Source organism: Mchenga conophoros, linkage group LG9 (assembly GCF_057382185.1).
Source record: "Mchenga conophoros isolate Kocher_MC1m ecotype Shallow Benthic linkage group LG9, M_conophoros_male_GT1.1, whole genome shotgun sequence".
NCBI lineage: Eukaryota > Metazoa > Chordata > Actinopteri > Cichliformes > Cichlidae > Mchenga > Mchenga conophoros.
In genome coordinates, this window is record NC_140534.1 from 23,483,152 (window position 1) to 23,499,986 (window position 16,835).

Here is a 16,835-nt window from a genome sequence, read left to right on the forward strand (position 1 = left end):
TATTTAAAACCACGGATGTCTTTTCACAAGACACTCCCTGTGTTGCACCTTGCATCTGAAACCACACAATGAGTCGGTGTGTCCTGCAGGTCTGCGGCAGAACATCTGTTTTTAATTATCAAACCCTGGAAATGGCTCTGGATTGCTTTTTAATAGCATCTGCCACCTCTGCATGAAGTAACACTTTGAGAGCTGCTTTCGGTAACACAAACAAGAACCGCAAGGTTAATGACGGACAGGCACTGACCTGCCAATTAACCGGGGTCACGTGGCGGGGGGGGACGCAGCACCCCAACCGAGGGGACAAGTGGTTTAAAGAGTGGCGCCACGGCTGTGTCTAATCCCGAGTGTCGTTGGGGGTTTGGGGTGGGGGGCGGTTAAGCTGCTCTGACAGAGGGCCCTGATGGACCTGCCACTGATCACTGCTGATAATGAGTGAAGCCAGACAGAATTTTGCACACTGTCTCAAACGCAATGCCAGTGTATTAATCAGACCAGCTAATCAGGTCTGAGCTCTTTTCAGTCTTCTCTTCAGAGCCGTATTAGCCCTTCTTAAAGTCGCACATCAGCAGTTATCTTCAGATGCATTGTTGGCTTAACGTACAGGTAGTTGCTACAAGGATCTGCAGCAGTCTGATGTATGGGACACGTTTAAGCTCACGCCCTTACATTCCTTTGTTAACACTCAGGAGCATTTCTAATACAGCGGTCGGAGCCCAAGGAGCCTTACATGAGAGTAACTGCTTATATTATTTCATTAACATTGCTGCTCTCTTACAAACCCTAATAACTAAGCTACAATGTTCAGGAAAGGGTGATTAGACATTTGAGTAAAGCACAGTTTGATATACGATGAGTCCCATATTAATTAGTTGTATTCAGCAATCTTAATGGATTCCCTGATCATTTTCTAATCCACCTTTTGCTGGTTAAGATTGCTTAAAGATGAGCACAGTATCTCTGAGGGTCCTTTTTATAAGCATGCTTGACCAGTCAACTGTGCACATTCATGTACCTCTGGTATGAAATAACAACCTCTTGGTCATTTGGTGGTATGGGGATCATTTCCATCCTTTATTGGCCCTGCTGACTTTTTGTCCAAACTTGCAAACTTTTGTCTTTAAACTTGCAGCTTTATTAAAATGGAATGTTATCCTGTCATCGCCACTATGTTGCAGAGATAACAAGCAAGGCTGCTCCTGTAGGGACTCTGTGTACAGGAGAAGGGACTCAACGCCATGCTAGCCTTATTTCACTTAGCACTGACTTCATTATTATTAACACTGTCCCTGCCAATAATGTTAAATTATAGCAGTCAGTGTTTTCATATCATATCATATGTGGTCGTGCTAAAAATCAAACTTTCTGTTCTGTCTTTTTAAAATTGTATTTACATATATTCATAGAACAAAAAAGGTTTCTGCGAGGTCTTGAATAATTAGAGATTCGCAAGTGTGGTAAGTTCAAAGCAGGACCCATTGATTACATCCAGCGAACTCTGCAGTGCAGTTTTAATTCTTCAATATTAGTAGTAATAATATAAAAATATGGCTTGCAGTAAAGCCACTCACAAAATTTGCATCGCATCTTTTCCTTTAAAACTCCAAAGTTAGAATCATTATTATTTTAGAACAACTTTAAAATTTTAAGGTGTGCTGGAAATAAAAAAGAGGGATGTGAGGTGAAACAATCTGGATTTAAGAAACCTTAACTTTAAATGAGAAGGAATGTCGGGTAATATATTTAGTGTAATTAGATGGTACAATTAAATGTCTGCCTGTATTATTTTAAAACTTAAAAATAGTCATATTTTAGTCGCTTTAGCTTGCTTGGTGTTAAAATTGCCAAATGAGCTTGCTACTGTATACACCTGCTGGTCAACACATGAGCATTAACATCACCACTATTTGACTAACGAACGGTCCACAACAACACGCCTGATGTGGAAGTTTTTTTCCCTAATATTATTTCTCCTCCCTCAAAATAAGTCTAGAAACTTTGAAACAGCCATCTGAGAACTACAAACCTTTAGTGTGCAAGCTAGCCTCCCTCCTCTATTTAGCATTGCAGATTTTTTATTTATTTATTTCTTTTTTTACCTCTTTCATGCTGTAGGAAAACAAAGAAGGTAAAAGCTGCCTTTGTAGTGCTTCTCTGTTTTAAGAGGTAAAGTTGCAAGTCGAGTCGACAAGAAAATGTTCTAAAAAGAGTGTAAATTCAATCTACCCTTTATCTTGTTTACTAGTTTTCATTCTAACTTGATGCTGTAGAAAAATAAAAGGTCAAGGAAAAATGTATTTGCTAGATAAAACATTTTCGTCAGACAGACTCCTGGGCTCAGTTTCGTTTTGGGTAGAAGCCTGAGTAAATGCCAGATTCATTTACAGTGTTACGCTCAATGCAATGTTAGTTTAACACAAAGTTAAAGTAAAGGCATTACTCACTCTGAGCAATCTTAACATAATACACTTCAAATTACAAGTAAGGGCATGTATTATCTATTGAAATGGATTTTGAAAACCATCCCAACACTACAATATAAAATAAGCAATATTACTTTATATCATAAATTGTTATTGTTCTTATATATAGGCCAAGAGATTCCAAACATCATAACTAGGCAAAAGGGGCTGTTTTACCCCTTTTTTGTGCCCTTCTTTTGCAAGCCTTTGCATGCAACCCAGCATCTGGACTCCACCTTAGGCCAAAGGTATGAGCCTGACTTCAAAAGGCACACCGAGAGGATTTTTTACCACTGACAGGACCAGTTCTGAGCATCTGGTTCAAACTTCATTTTGATCTCCTGCATTTATTTCCACTTGGCCCTTCTCAATGAAGATAAAGGCAATGCAGTGTTAGGTGCACAGAGGAGAGCAGTGCAGCAACGCTAGTCGAAGTCGGTATAGATGCAAAGGTTCACACAGGTTTTACTGTTGCTAAACAAGACGATAAAGAAGATAGGGAACACCTGGAATGTAGAGTACTGTATAGCAGGCAAGTATGGGCAGATACTGGAATTAATAAATTAGCCGGTTTGACAGAAGTAGAGCGTGTGCTACAGATTCAGTCCTTTACCTTAGCTCTGGTTCGTGTTTATACAACCCTTCACACAGTCGTGCAACTCAGCCCGTGCTACATTGTGTTTAGCGGGCTGTTTAACACATTGCAGTTAGTGCTAACATGACAGCCAACAAAACAAGTCTGTCATAGAGTGGAAACATGATGGTGACTTAGCACCTTAAGCTTTAATTTCCACTGCTCTCCGTTGAAGAAGAGGACTTGAATCTCACATAGCAATTGCGTAACCTCAAACACATGGGCCAGCATTTTGTGTCTATTTATTTGTGTGAATAGCTACTTTTTGGTCTCATTTGCAGCTCAGCAGTAAGACGCTGGAATTAGAAGTGGATAACAGACACTGTATGCTACGGCCAGTCCTTGGTGAGGAGGGGGAAGACAGTGAAAACTAATGTGGATCAGGCTTACTGAAAAGTTCAACCTATTAGTGATTATCTGTCTTTTTTTGTCTGTCTGTGCACACAAACACAAAGACACACCAAAAAGCTCTCCTCTGGGAGAGCGGGTATAATAAATCTTAGGTTCGGTGGAGGAGCTGTGTGGTCTTTGGTGACTTGTTAATTAGGCACGAATAGCAAAGCCATTATCAGGCTTGCTTTCATGGGAGTAGAAGGAGACTTGACACTTGACAAAATACTGTGACTTAGAACCAGAAAAAATGGCCTGTTCATGGTAATCAAAAAAGGTGAGGTGGAAGAAAATCAAATTATGCTGCCTTGTTTCTATTAGATTATACAGTGTGTGTGACATCATAGAGGATACAGGATTAAAAGTGCCCTAAAGAGAAGAAAGCCCTCTTTGTCATGTTGACCACAGAGCTACACACACGCATGCATCCTCTGATGCCCAGATATGCACACAGGGTGGCTTAAATTAGACCTGGAAAGTCCTTTATTTTCCCCCCAGAGAGAGAGACGCTCTGTGTTGACAGCCCAGGACGTGGATGTGGTTTTTGGCCATGAAGGAATACTCTGTTGCTTTTGTGTTATTTTGGGATGCTCCAAGGGTTGGGAACTACGAAACCTGTCTTTCTGTTGATAAAGTCATATTGAAGAGCAAGTCTGAACAGAACGTGTCTCTCCAGCCCTGTCAGCAAATATTTTGCATGTATTTGTTTGGTAAGAGAGACAAGAGGGTGAGAAAGGGAGATTTTTTTTTGTATGTGCACATTTATAGATGTGTGCAAATCGTTGCATGCAAGGCTAGTACATGATCTGTCAGTCTAAGTTTAAGTCTGGGCCTGCTTTCTTATGTAACGGCTTTGAACGAGTGCAAGGCCTGAAGCACAACAAAGCTTTTTAACAAAGGAGCACAAATTGTTTTTGTAATTATCCCAACATTCAATAAAGCTTTCCCAGAAACACTGCAGCAAGGTGATCATACATATATTTTCATGGGTGTGTCCATGTGTTTATACTACTGGATCAGGGCCTGCCAAGCCCTCGAGATCCTTGGAGAAACGGTCTTATCTCCTTGAGACACAAGTGTCATCTTTCTGTCTTCAGTCGCACCCTCAGGCAGTGCGATGGAAGCTGAGATTGGGCTGAGAGTTTATGCTGAAGCTGCTGTTTTAAGATAAATGTATTTAGTTTTTTTCCTTTTTTATCTCAAAATGGAAACCTCATGGAATTTAAAGCTGTTTGCAGGAATCCGATCTTTTGCACCCCTCAGATGTTGGAATGGCCTGAAAATAAGAAATATTGAGCATCATGACTTGTGCAGATGTCCTTCACTCTCCGATACAGTCTTAGTGTTACACAAATGTAAAAAGCACACAGAAAAACAATGGCTTCCCCCTGCTGTCTGCCTGGTGTGGACTGTGTGTGTTTGTATTGTGTTGCTGGATCGTTAGGGATGTGGGAGAGTGTGTGCATTGGACTGGGCGCAGGGGGGGCATCCGCTGTGAGGTAGAACAGAAAGAGAAGGAAGCTGGACAGGGCAGTTGTACTGAGTGCTTCGAGAGCTGAAATAACACTGGAGGAAGAAACCCTGTTTCCCTTAGGCCAGGGAGTTTCCAGTCTCACATGGAAGTCACCTTCGGAAGAAGACTGTCATTTCTGAAGCATGGTAAATGCTGTCTTCACATATATTTATTTTTTACATCTAATGTGGAACTTGATTTTTGCTTGATCATATTCATTTAGCTAAATCTGTACTTTTATTCTTGTATGCAAAGTAAACGAATACGACACGAAACAACCTCGTGAAGTTGGCGTTCTCTACTTCATGACCACACATTGACGATTACATCCGATGGGTTGCGCAGAGTTGCCGTTTTTTTAACCTTGCTTGTTCAGTGGAGAGGGCGATGTCTGCTAGTGATAACCCTGGCTCACTTGTATATGTGTGAGCAGATAAAATCAGTTGGGGAGTGTTGCTCAGCTGTTGTCCAGCATGTCCTAAGTGGTGTAAGAGATAATCATCCTGCAGTGCACTGTGGTTACATTTGATTTTTCGGTGTAATATTTTACGAATGAGATGGTAACAGTCAAGGTTACTGTTTGCATATACATTTTTGGAACTTTTTTTTTTAAGTAGTAGGATCTTATCTTTTCACACTTCCATGGTCAGCTGTAGACGCTATAAATGAATGCAACAATTAAACAAATATAACCATCTCTGGAAAGGTCATCTGGGGATTTTGATGAGGGGATTAGAGGAGGAATGCATCAGAGGTGGGAGGGAGGGAGGGATTCGGTAGCAGTGAATAGGAATGGATGACTGGGGGATTTTGGAATAATGTCATTTAGGCTAAGGTAGACAAAGGGTGATGGTCTGTCCACAGACATACAGACTGAGAGCTGACCAGCTGACTGACAGGGGCTTTATGCTTCGGAGTTGTGTAGAACTGCAGCGGCATTAAGTTTTTGACTCACGTTTGCTAATTAGCTCTGACAATTTGGCGCTTCCATTGTTGAACTCTTTTCTTGATTATGTTTTACTACACATTCATTCCTATCGTATTAACTACGGCAGGTCCGATCTGCATGAAAGACAACTGTGTACTGTTAACCCTTCGCTCAATTTGTCTCATTCTGATATCTCGCTTATAGCACCAAGTTGAGCGAAGGGTTAACAGTACACCGAGCCACCGTCGTCTTTCATGCAGATCGGACCAGGTAATTACAGTTGGCTCTAGCTCTGCTCCCCAGAGCTCGAGCCAAATTAGCATCTTAAGTGGAAAGCTGTGCTCACAACAGTTGAGTTTGTGTTTAAAGCTTCAACCTCAACTCTCATGTTTACATTCTTTCATGTCCAGCAAGGAAGTATAGAACGAGTCAATGAAACCTGTTCCTCTGGTTGCCTGTGTGCATTCTTTGTGTTTGTTTACATAGAACATGACGTGTGACTGAACACTATTGTAGTCGGACCCTGGTAGTGGATGTTGTTTAGGCTAATACAGCCACAGATGGGTCGACTTTGGCTTTTTGGGATGCTTGTGAAACCTGCATTGTGTCTTTTTTTTTTAAAGATCTCCAATGTTATGCAGCCCAAAGGGGAAAATGATCACCATGACTACAGGGAAAGCAGACTAATACCCCTGTTTTTAAGGTGAAAGCTAGGCTAAGCTATTATAACACCACGTTGATTCTATAAGAAGTCAAGCTCCAATCAGTGGGCTTTGTGTGGACTGGCAGCAGGTGGGGTGCATGGCAATTTTTGGACCATATCTATACTTAAATCTCAGTGAATGACACAGTAAGACCCTGATGGTGGCTGCCATTATTCTTAACAATTGTAATTTACTTTAATCGCCCCAGCTCAACTCCGCATGTCAACCTGTCAGACTAAGACCAGGGGACCGTGATATAACATATTCTGCTCTGCTTTGTGAAATCATGTAACATTGTCCTTGCAGTGAAAGTAGCATTGCAATAATCAAGACGGGTTACAGTGAAAAGCACCCACACTGTACACGCATGATCACGAGGTGGAACTATAGTGAAAAGTGAATCAAGTGAAGTGTACGGGGCATAGTATGAAAGAGCACTGACCTATAAAGTTTGAATATTACATGTATTTTGTTAATGCAGACATGCAAGCCAACGCTTGCTTTCTCATGACAACATACTGTTTGTCAGACCACTGTTGCATAAATGTTTGCAGGATGTCCTGGGTTCGGGTCAGATTTTCTGGAACAATGGCCTGACTCACTCATGCACACACTGAGTGTCTCTGTGTATCCGTCTTTCTTTGGCTTTCAAACACACACACACACACACTGGGACAGACAGAGTTTGACTGAAACACTTTTATCTTGCATCTATTTTCTCCGCAAGCATGGTTGTTTGCCTAATTATTGCTTGCCCACACTGTACAGTTTTTGACATCCATTTAATATAATAAGGCTCCAGCAAGTAGTGTTCAAGACAGTTCTTTTTTTTTCCAGCAAGAGCCTGAGGAAAAGGCTCTAAGCCACACAACATCAGCATTTAGATGAGGCAAATTCCACTGAGTTATTTCTAGAGCTGCTCTAACATACTCTAATCATGATGACTATTTGACACAGGTTTACTTTTTTTTTAAAAAGAAAAAGGAAAAACAGGCCGCTGACACTGGCTGCAGCACCAGACAACCAAGCCGTCGTTGAAGTCGACATTTTCTGATTTCTTTGACAGATTCGAGCTTAATTTTCTAGACACGTTCCTTCCCAAGGGGCTATTTTCATCAGTTTATGACTTGTCATGTTCCTGTGTATGAGCTAATGTTGATGTCTCAGTTTCACATTCATCATAACTGTCAGACCCAATGTGGTGTACAGAGGCAGTCGCTGCTGAAAAAGCAGAATCACAGGCCGTTTGGTTTTGACTGAAGTGAGGGGAAATTGCTGCTGTGGAATGTACTATAGGTATGTGTGGGCAGAAGCAGGTTTTATACTGCTAATCAGCGGGCGGTCTGTGGCTTTCACATTTGGCCCTTAAGGCAGGAAGGGGTAAGCTTGGACAGGAAGCGTCTGTGGCTCAAATACTTCAGGACGATATGATATGTACAGAGATTTTGTGTTGAATTGAGAATCTATGCACGTATGCAAGTGAGGGAGAAAGAGACGGAGAAGTTAATCTGAACTAAACTGTTAACCTTTTGAGGAGACACCTCATTTGTCAGATGTGGAGTGGTGTGGAGTGGTTTAACTTAATTACCCCACCTCTCCACAGGGAGGTAGAAGGTCTCATTTGCAATTTTCTCCATCGTTATGTTTGACTCCTTTCGCTTTAACAGCCTTTCTCTCCTGTGCAATAACTGTCACATTGTACCCATTGTAACATTTTCTAGAAATTAAAAAAGTACATTTTAAATAAGACAACTTTCCCTTTGAAGTAAAATTTGAGTACATATCCAATAAATATCCTTTTCTTTTTTTTAGATTCTGTACTATCGAGGGTGTGCCATCCCAGCATTATCCACTGTTTAGTGTAAAGAAGGAAGCATGCCTTCCATGTGAATGAGATTCATTTTGGATGTCAATTTAATGATGTCTCTTCTTTTGCATAGTCAAGGTAGTGTACTGTCACTGCAAAGAAATGCTGCTGCTGTAACAAAGAAACGTGCCACCATTGTTTAAAGATCTTATCTTGAGTACTATGATGAGCCATGGATACTGTTTATGTCACTGAATAGGGTGTAATAGTTTCACAGCCTGGTCGATTTGTTGAGGGCCTGAAATTATCGGCAGATATTCGACGGTCTATCAGATCCAACGTTTATAATGGTTGATAAATGAAAATCTAAAAAATTAAGAAGAGACAGGAAAAACACCATTCCACCATGTTATCAGTGTTGAGTTGCTCGTTGACCACAAGGCAATCTGCAACTTCCGTTTTAGCAGCATGCTTGTCTGGAATGGCACAAACGCAACAACCAGTAGAGCATGAACAAATAAATAAACAACTGCAAACAAGTTTTGTTAGGAAATTCTGTTTGTTTTGTGTGTCTGAATGGGAAAAAAAAAAAAAAAACAGTACCAAATATCGGTATCGATCCTTAAAATCCTGTATCATTCTGGCTCTAAAGCTTTAGCCCCTATGCTTCAATTGAAGTTAACTGCTTTTTCAGTGTGATCCTGTCCCATTAATTTAGGGCACAATGCTGCCAAGTAAATAAGGTGAGGGAGAAAATTAAATTAATGCAAATATATATCACATAGGTTCTTCCTGTGAAACAGTTATTTTTATTGATACATAAAAATAAAAGTCACTTTAAACAGATTCTTCTTTGACACCCTACTGCACTATAGCCATATTGCTATAGCTTATTGTGGCTAAATGTGCTTGTATTTAAAAAAAAAAAATAAATAAATATATATATATATAAATATATATATATATATATATATATATATATATATATATATATATATATATATATATATATATATATATATATATATATATATATATATATATATATATATACAGTAAGTACCAAAAATGATATTTTCTTACTTTAACTATGGTTTTGGTTTTCTATCATTTAAATTAATAGTCAAATCACTAGAAGAAGCCTACGCGTCCCACCAAGATCAGGAAACATTGAACAAAATACGTAAAACAAAACTAGAATTAAATGAGATAATTGATAAAAAAAACAAAATTCTTAGTACAAAGACTACGCCTACAAAATTACGAACATGGTAATAAATCCGGTCAATTTCTAGCAAACCAGCTAAAAATAAATAAAGAAAAAACAACTATATGTGCTGTTCAAGATTCATCTGGGAACACATTATATGAACCGATACAAATAAACAACATTTTCAGGAATTTCTATAAAACGTTGTATTCACCACAAATAAACCCATCTAAAAAAGAAATTGATCAGTTTTTGGACAATATAACTCTTCCAAAATTATTGGACACTCAAGCAATGGCACTGGATTCACCACTGACACCAGGTGAACTCCAGGAAGCCCTGATAAGTATGCACAATAATAAGGCTCCAGGTCCAGATGGCTTTCCTGCAGAATTCTACAAAGAATTCTGGTCGATTCTAGCACCAGTTTTCTGCAGAACGTTGTTGGAAATTAAAGAAAAGGGCAGACTTCCATCAAATATGAATTCTGCAAACATTAATCTCCTGCTAAAACCAGGCAAAGACCCTGTATATCCCTCAAGCTATCGTCCAATATCCCTTATAAATGTAGACCTTAAAATAATCTGCAAAGCTCTCTCAAAGAGACTGGAGAAAATAACCCCCCTCTTAATTCATCCTGACCAAACTGATTTCATAAAAGGTAGGCACTCATCAACAAATACACGTAGATTACTTAATTTGATAGACTACTCATACAGTAAAAACCTAGAAACTACAATATTCTCTTTAGACGCAGAAAAAGCATTTGACAGAGTTAACTGGAAATTTCTATTTGCAACTTTACACAAATTTGGTTTTGGATCCTCTTTCATAAACTGGTTAAAAATATTATATAATTCCCCAACAGCTTGTGTTAGAACAAATGACCAGACATCCTCCAGCTTCTGTCTCTTGAGGGGCACCAGGCAGGGATGCCCACTCTCCCCTTCACTATTTGCAATTTTTATTGAACCACTAGCAGCAGCAATTAGACAGAATTCAGTAATTAAGGGCATAAAATGCAAGAACGTGGAACATAAAATCAGCCTTTATGCGGATGATGTGTTACTCTTTCTCCAAAATTCACAAACCAATATCTCTGGGGTGATTGAATTGATAAACTCTTTTGCAAGAATATCAGATTACTCAATTAACTGGTCAAAATCTACAGTCCTACCGATTAATTGCTCCTTCCATAATTCCTCTTCTACACGACTGCAATCGGGAAATATAAAATATTTAGGTATTAATGTTTCTCCCAAGCTTGCAGAACTAAATTAAACCATATCCCACTTTTAAAGAAGGTAGAAGATGATCTGGCTAGATGGAAATGTCTACCCATATCACTCATGGGAAGTGTTGCCGCTATAAAAATGATGGTCTTACCAAAAATAAATTATTTATTCTCAATGATCCCAACTAAACCGCCACAAGATTGGTTCAGATCTCTAGATTCATGTATGTCCAAATTCCTTTGGAAAAATAAACCCCCACGTATAAGCTTAAAAACACTACAAAAGACCAAGGATAAAGGAGGACTAGAACTGCCTAACTTTCAGCACTACTTCTTAGCCAACAGGCTTCAGTTTATCTCAGGATGGCTAAAACACACCCTCTTAGATGAACCTTGGCTAGATGTAGAACAAGCACTCTGCAATAATCTAGAGATCTCAGACCTACCATTTATCAGCTCAAACATCCAACGACATGAATGCTTTAAAAGCATCAACATCAGCTCTTCTCTGACAGCATGGTGGGAGTTTCTAAAATTGACGGCGTCTTCATTAATCCCATGCAAACGTACACCTATCTGGAACAACCCTGACATATTACAAAACAATAATATGATAAACTTTTCAGATTGGAGTGATAAAGGAATCAAATATTTAGAACATATACTAGAAGGAACAGAATTTATTTCATTTGACGGACTAGTTACACAATATGGGATCAACAAGAAAAGATTTTTAGAATATCAACAAATTAAATCCATAGTAAAAAAGAAATTTAAACCGGGTCAAGTTGAACTACAAACACCACCAAGTGTGGTTCAATTTCTTACTCTTAAACCCCCCAAATTACTATCCAAAATATACAGAATGCTTTCTAAAACAGATGAATCAATATCACTTCCTATTGCAAAATGGGAAGCGGATTTATCAGTTAACTTAGACCTAAACTTCTGGTCTCAGATTTGCTTAAAAACCTTTCATCTAATTAGAAATCCCAGTCTTCAATTAATTCAATACAAAATATTACATAGAGTGCACTATACGGGTCATCGGATGTTCAAGATGGGCTTTTCGTCTACCAACAACTGCTCACACTGCCAAACCAATTCACCGGACAATTATATCCACGCTCTTTGGTTCTGTCCACCAGTTCAGAAGTTTTGGCGCGAGATATGTGAAGACTTATCGAAGTGTCTGAAATGTAACATTCCAACTTCCCCCTTAGTGTGTTTGTTGGGCAGCTTAGATAATGTCACTTCAGAAAAGAATATAGCCCATATGGTTTTCACTGCCCTATGCATAGCCAAGAAAACAGTCCTCATGAACTGGAAAAATAAAAATAATCTTAATTCTAACCAATATAGAAATTATCTATTAGACTACATTAGTCTTGATACAGCCTCTGCCACCACATCAGATCAATTGCTCTGGGCTCCTTTGATCAGCTCCATCACCTAGTGGGGGTGGGGGGTCATAGTTTGGTCCCGCCTTCACTGTTGTGATTGGTGTGGGGGTAGGGACAGGCTTAGGGCGTTGGGGGGTTCCCCGGAGGCATCTTCCTTGGGGGGCTCAACCCGGGGTAGCGGTCATGTCCGGGTGGGGGCTCTGTTGGCTCTCAGGTGACTGTTTCCTCGCGGCTGCGTGCAGCGGGGCTAGGGGAGGGTCTGTGCTGACGGACGTGGGTTACTGACCTGGTAGCCTGGCTGCCCCTGGGTGGGTCCGGGATGGGCGTGAGGTTCTGGGGGCGCTCCGTCTCTGGGCTGGGACCCGGACCGGGCCTCGGGGGCTTGGGTCCTGGTTGGTGTGTTGCCGGGGTTGTGGGCGGGTGGGTGCATGGGGGCCTGGCCCTGGAGCAGGGTGCCGCCGGTGCATCGAGCCACCTGGGGGGCTCTTCAACTGGTGGGGGAGATTGTCACATCTTGCAGGAGCTTTCCTCTCCTCAGGAGCTCCCTCTGCAGGAGGGGGAGATACAGGAGAGGTGGAGGAAGATCTCAGCCTGGGTGTTTATTGTCTTATGTAGTCTGGAAGATGAGTGGATGGTGGGGTGGGTGCAGTTTTCTCTGTGGTGGGGTTGGGTGGACTGTCCCGGGCTCTGTGGGGCTGGGCGGCGCTGCTGCACTGGGCCCCGGTCTGGATGGGCCTGGGCCCCCTTTCCCTGGCGGGTCGCGGAGTGTGGGGGTGCCTACTGGGGTCAGCGGGGGAGCTGGCCCCAGGGAGGGGTCACTTGCCCCTCCCTTCCTTCCCTCCCCATCTCCAGCTGCCTCCCTCTTCCCGCTCCACCACAACCACCCACACATGCAGGGCCTTGGAGTAGGGGTATGTCACCAGGGTGCAGAGGAGGCTACCCCCCCCTCTGTCCCCTTCTGGCTGCCTCTGCCTCAATTTTATCCCACAACTTAGACATTCACATTACTCACACTCTCATTACACATACATATAGGATCTTGGGGGTGGGCACGATACACGGAGTCCAAAGTACCATCAGGGTGTACACCCCACCCCTGGCATCGTTGCCCACCTCTCAATTTTAAATACACATAGACATTGAGGGCTAGCAGGAGGGACCATGCGCTTACCTGCTGCTCTCTGGCAGGTAGCTCCATGCCCTCCTGGGTTTTAAATGCACCTTAAAACACACATGCATCAACACTACAATGAGCGGGTGGAGGGAGGTTTGGAGTCTTCTCTCACCCCCATTCTCTGCGACCTGCTGGAGCAGGGGGGCTAGGAGGAGGAGTTGGCCGTCCGACTGCGGTCTGGAGTGTGGAGCCTTCCTGCTGCTGCAGAGTCGGGGCGGTCTGCCTCCCCCCACCGCAGGGAAAAGGGAAACACCACCTGGGTCTGGGTGCAGTTCCCCCCTCCAGGGGCGGGGGCACCTAGACCCGGTTTGTAGAGTACGCTTGGGGAGTGTGATCGTGTGTACAACGTCTTTTTATGTCTGTCTCCACGTTGGTTGAGTGTGGAGTAAGTGCATATGAGAGCATGAGGGTGGGAATGGTTGTTTGTATCTGTGTGTGCCTGTATGTCTGTGTCTATATGTCAGGTTGGGTGTCAGGCGCCACCTCTCTGGGGACATCTCAGGCCCTCCAAGGTTTGGAGGCCTATCTCCCTCTACCACCACTTCCCCTGCCAGTGGCGGACTCCCTCAGACATCGGTGCGTTGGTGGTTCTTTGTGTCCGGGGGTGGGCGTCCAGGTACACACCGGCTCACTCCTTGGCGGCCGCTTATCGGGGCCTGGAGCCTGGGGCTCGCTCGGGCCACTTCGGAGGTGGGGTGCCCCCGGCCTCTCGGCCTGGGGCTCGGTCACTCAGGTGCGGCTGGCTGCCGGCGGAGCTCACGGGCGCGTCACTGCAACTCCCCCTGGCTTCTGCTCCGTGGCTGCTGAGTGAGCCCTCATCTAGGACTCTCCTCAGCTCTTTCCGGGACAGTGGCGCAGCTGCCCCTCTGTTGGTCTTCCTTGGTCTCTTGTGTTCTGGGGGCCTCTGGATGTCTGGAGTTTTGATCTCCTCCACACCTGCTTCATGCCCTGGAGGACGGGGCTGTGGCCCCCCCACACCCTCTAGCAGATTATTACATGAAGGAACCTTTTAAAAAACAAAAAACAAGCGCGTCCATGCTCACAGGTGTACACACGGGTGATCACACCCACAAACTACACCCTTTTTGGCTCCTACCTCAAAGCACACTGTGTTCTGTTGATCTTATGTGCTGCACAATAATGTTTAACATTTAGTATTTACTGTCATATTCCCATATATCATTGTGATGTTGTTTATTCTATTACTCTTGTTCTCTTCTGCTTGCTTTCTTTTTTCTTTCTCAGCAGGTGATCCAGGTGATTGATATATGCATTTTTTTTTCTCTGCCCGTTCTGCTGGTTTTTGTCTTTTGCCCTTCTCCCCCGTCCCTCTTCTCAGCTGTTTCTCTTTCCCCCTTTCTTTCTCCCCTTCTTTCCCCCAGTCAAGTCTGTCCCGTATTCAGTAAGTGAAAATAAAATAAACAATAAAAGGTGAATCAAATGGACCATTACGGCAAGGCTGGGATGGTCAGTTTGGTAAAGTAAATCCGTTGGGCATCTTTCTTTGCCTTTAGACAACAATTCTGATGGCAAAAGAGCCAAACGGGACAGGCAAAAAAAAAAAAAAAAAAAATTAATAGTTTAAGGACCTTCTAATTAAATATGCATTTGAAGCCAGGCGGGGTTTAGCTTAGCATAGCTTAGCTTACCTTTATCTTAGCTTAGCATAAAGCCTTCAATCAAGGAGGAAACACTCTGTTCTTAACTAAGTTACAGCAAAGAACAAAATGATCTAATCTTCCTCTACTCCCCTACATTTTGAGTTCCAGCCAAAACTATGAGTAATTTAAGTTTTTGTTTACTGATATCAGCCTCATGGCCAAGCACATCTTAAACCACGCTATCAATTCGCACAGCAAATTCAGAAATGTGATCCTTAAGGGAACTTAAAGTTAAAGTCTGAATGTGGCTGCCGCTTTCTCCACTTCGGTAGTTTTAGAAAACACTGGATTACACTGCCAGACCACTCTGACATAATTACTACCTACAGGTGATGGAAGAAACCAAAATGATTCAACACTCCCAGGGGTGACACAGTAGCATATGAGAAGCAGTGTGGGAGGGCCACCAACAGTGAATAAGGTCATGTATCATTCAGTGGTCAGATTAAATTCCAGACACATGACTGGTTTCAGGTGACAGCCCAACTGTGTGTGACCTCTCTTTTAATATTGTTATTATTATTTAAGTGGCTATCGTCATGTATTAACAAAATAAGAGTACATTTTTATTCATTACTTTAAATCTCTGAGTCCTGCAGTATAAGCATATTTTAATGGAATTATAAAAGTTGAGTTGCGGCTCACCAATTTGCCCAGCTGCTGTGACGGTACTTCAGAAAAATGCTTGCATACTGACTCAGCAAACATCACACAGGGATGTGAAGTTTGATGAGCTTAAATGGTCTTTTTTTTAAAGGATATGGCATTGTATAAATGGCTGCAATTAATGTTATTGTAGACATTTTTAAGAGGTAGGATTTGTAGGATTATCATGTCAGTGCTAATTTTAACAAACGTAAGCATATAAAAAGTGATGATTTAAAGTAAATACAATCTAACTTTTTAGACTATGTTTAACTTTTGCACTTAGGCTGTCTTTGCACTTAGCCTCATTCCTCTGTTCTATGGCCTGCCGTCGACATTGATTCGTTGCCATGGTTCTTCTGTTTTGTCGGATGAACATTTCTTTTCCATTTCAACCTCCCACTGGCATTTCTAAGCTTTTTGCTTTTTTGTTTTCTCCTCTCCTCTTTTTTCTTCCATCAGTCTTTACAGGCCATGCTCTCCTCCCTTCACTCTGAGCTTGACATTCAGAGGTATTTGATGAAAATCCAATTGCCCCACAGAGTTAGTCAGCCTTTTATCTTATCTGCATCATACTGCAGTGTTGTCAGAGTGTGTGTTTGTGTGACCATGTTCGCACACTCGCTAACATCTGCTTTGTGACCATGTTCCTAAAGCCAAGTGCCCCCTTGTCTATCAGTGTCTGCCCTGTCTATCAGTCTATCAGTGTCTGCCCTGTCTGTCAGTCTATCAGTGTCTGCCCTGTCTGTCAGCCAGCCTTGGCTGTCAGGTTAAACTACATCTGTCAACTGCACTTATCTTAATATGCTTACCGGTACATTCTTTCTTTGCCCTTGCGAGTATGAGTGTGAGATAATGGCAGCATGTGCAGGCTGGCTTGTTCAAGATAACCCATAGGACCTGGCCTGGTAGTCTTGTGCCTTCATCTGCTATGGCTTTACATCACCATTTTTGTTGCCAGAAAGGGGAGCAATTTCATAAAGAGCCCAGTGTTCAGAGTTTTCCCCTTGAGGTGGAGCTCACCTTACCTTACCGCACAATAGCTCAGTGGGCTCAGGAGTCAGGTCACA

General features: G+C 42.3%; 1 protein-coding gene across 19 annotated transcripts in view; it reads left to right on the plus strand.

The window, feature by feature from the left end:
- The window catches only part of kiaa1217 (KIAA1217 ortholog), a 138,758-nt gene that overhangs the window by 93,913 nt on the left and 28,010 nt on the right, over nucleotides 1–16,835 (plus strand). For 14 of the 19 annotated variants that reach the window (XM_085287029.1, XM_085287031.1, XM_085287025.1 and 11 more), the window contains exon 3: nucleotides 16,228–16,308. The exons of 3 other annotated variants lie outside the window; for them this stretch is intronic. In XM_085287029.1, coding sequence (XP_085143155.1) covers nucleotides 16,228–16,308 — 81 coding nt within the window. Of the gene's footprint in view, nucleotides 1–4,689; nucleotides 5,146–16,227; nucleotides 16,309–16,835 lie in introns of those variants that run through there. 2 more of the 19 variants (XM_085287034.1, XM_085287036.1) reach the window with 2 other exon arrangements.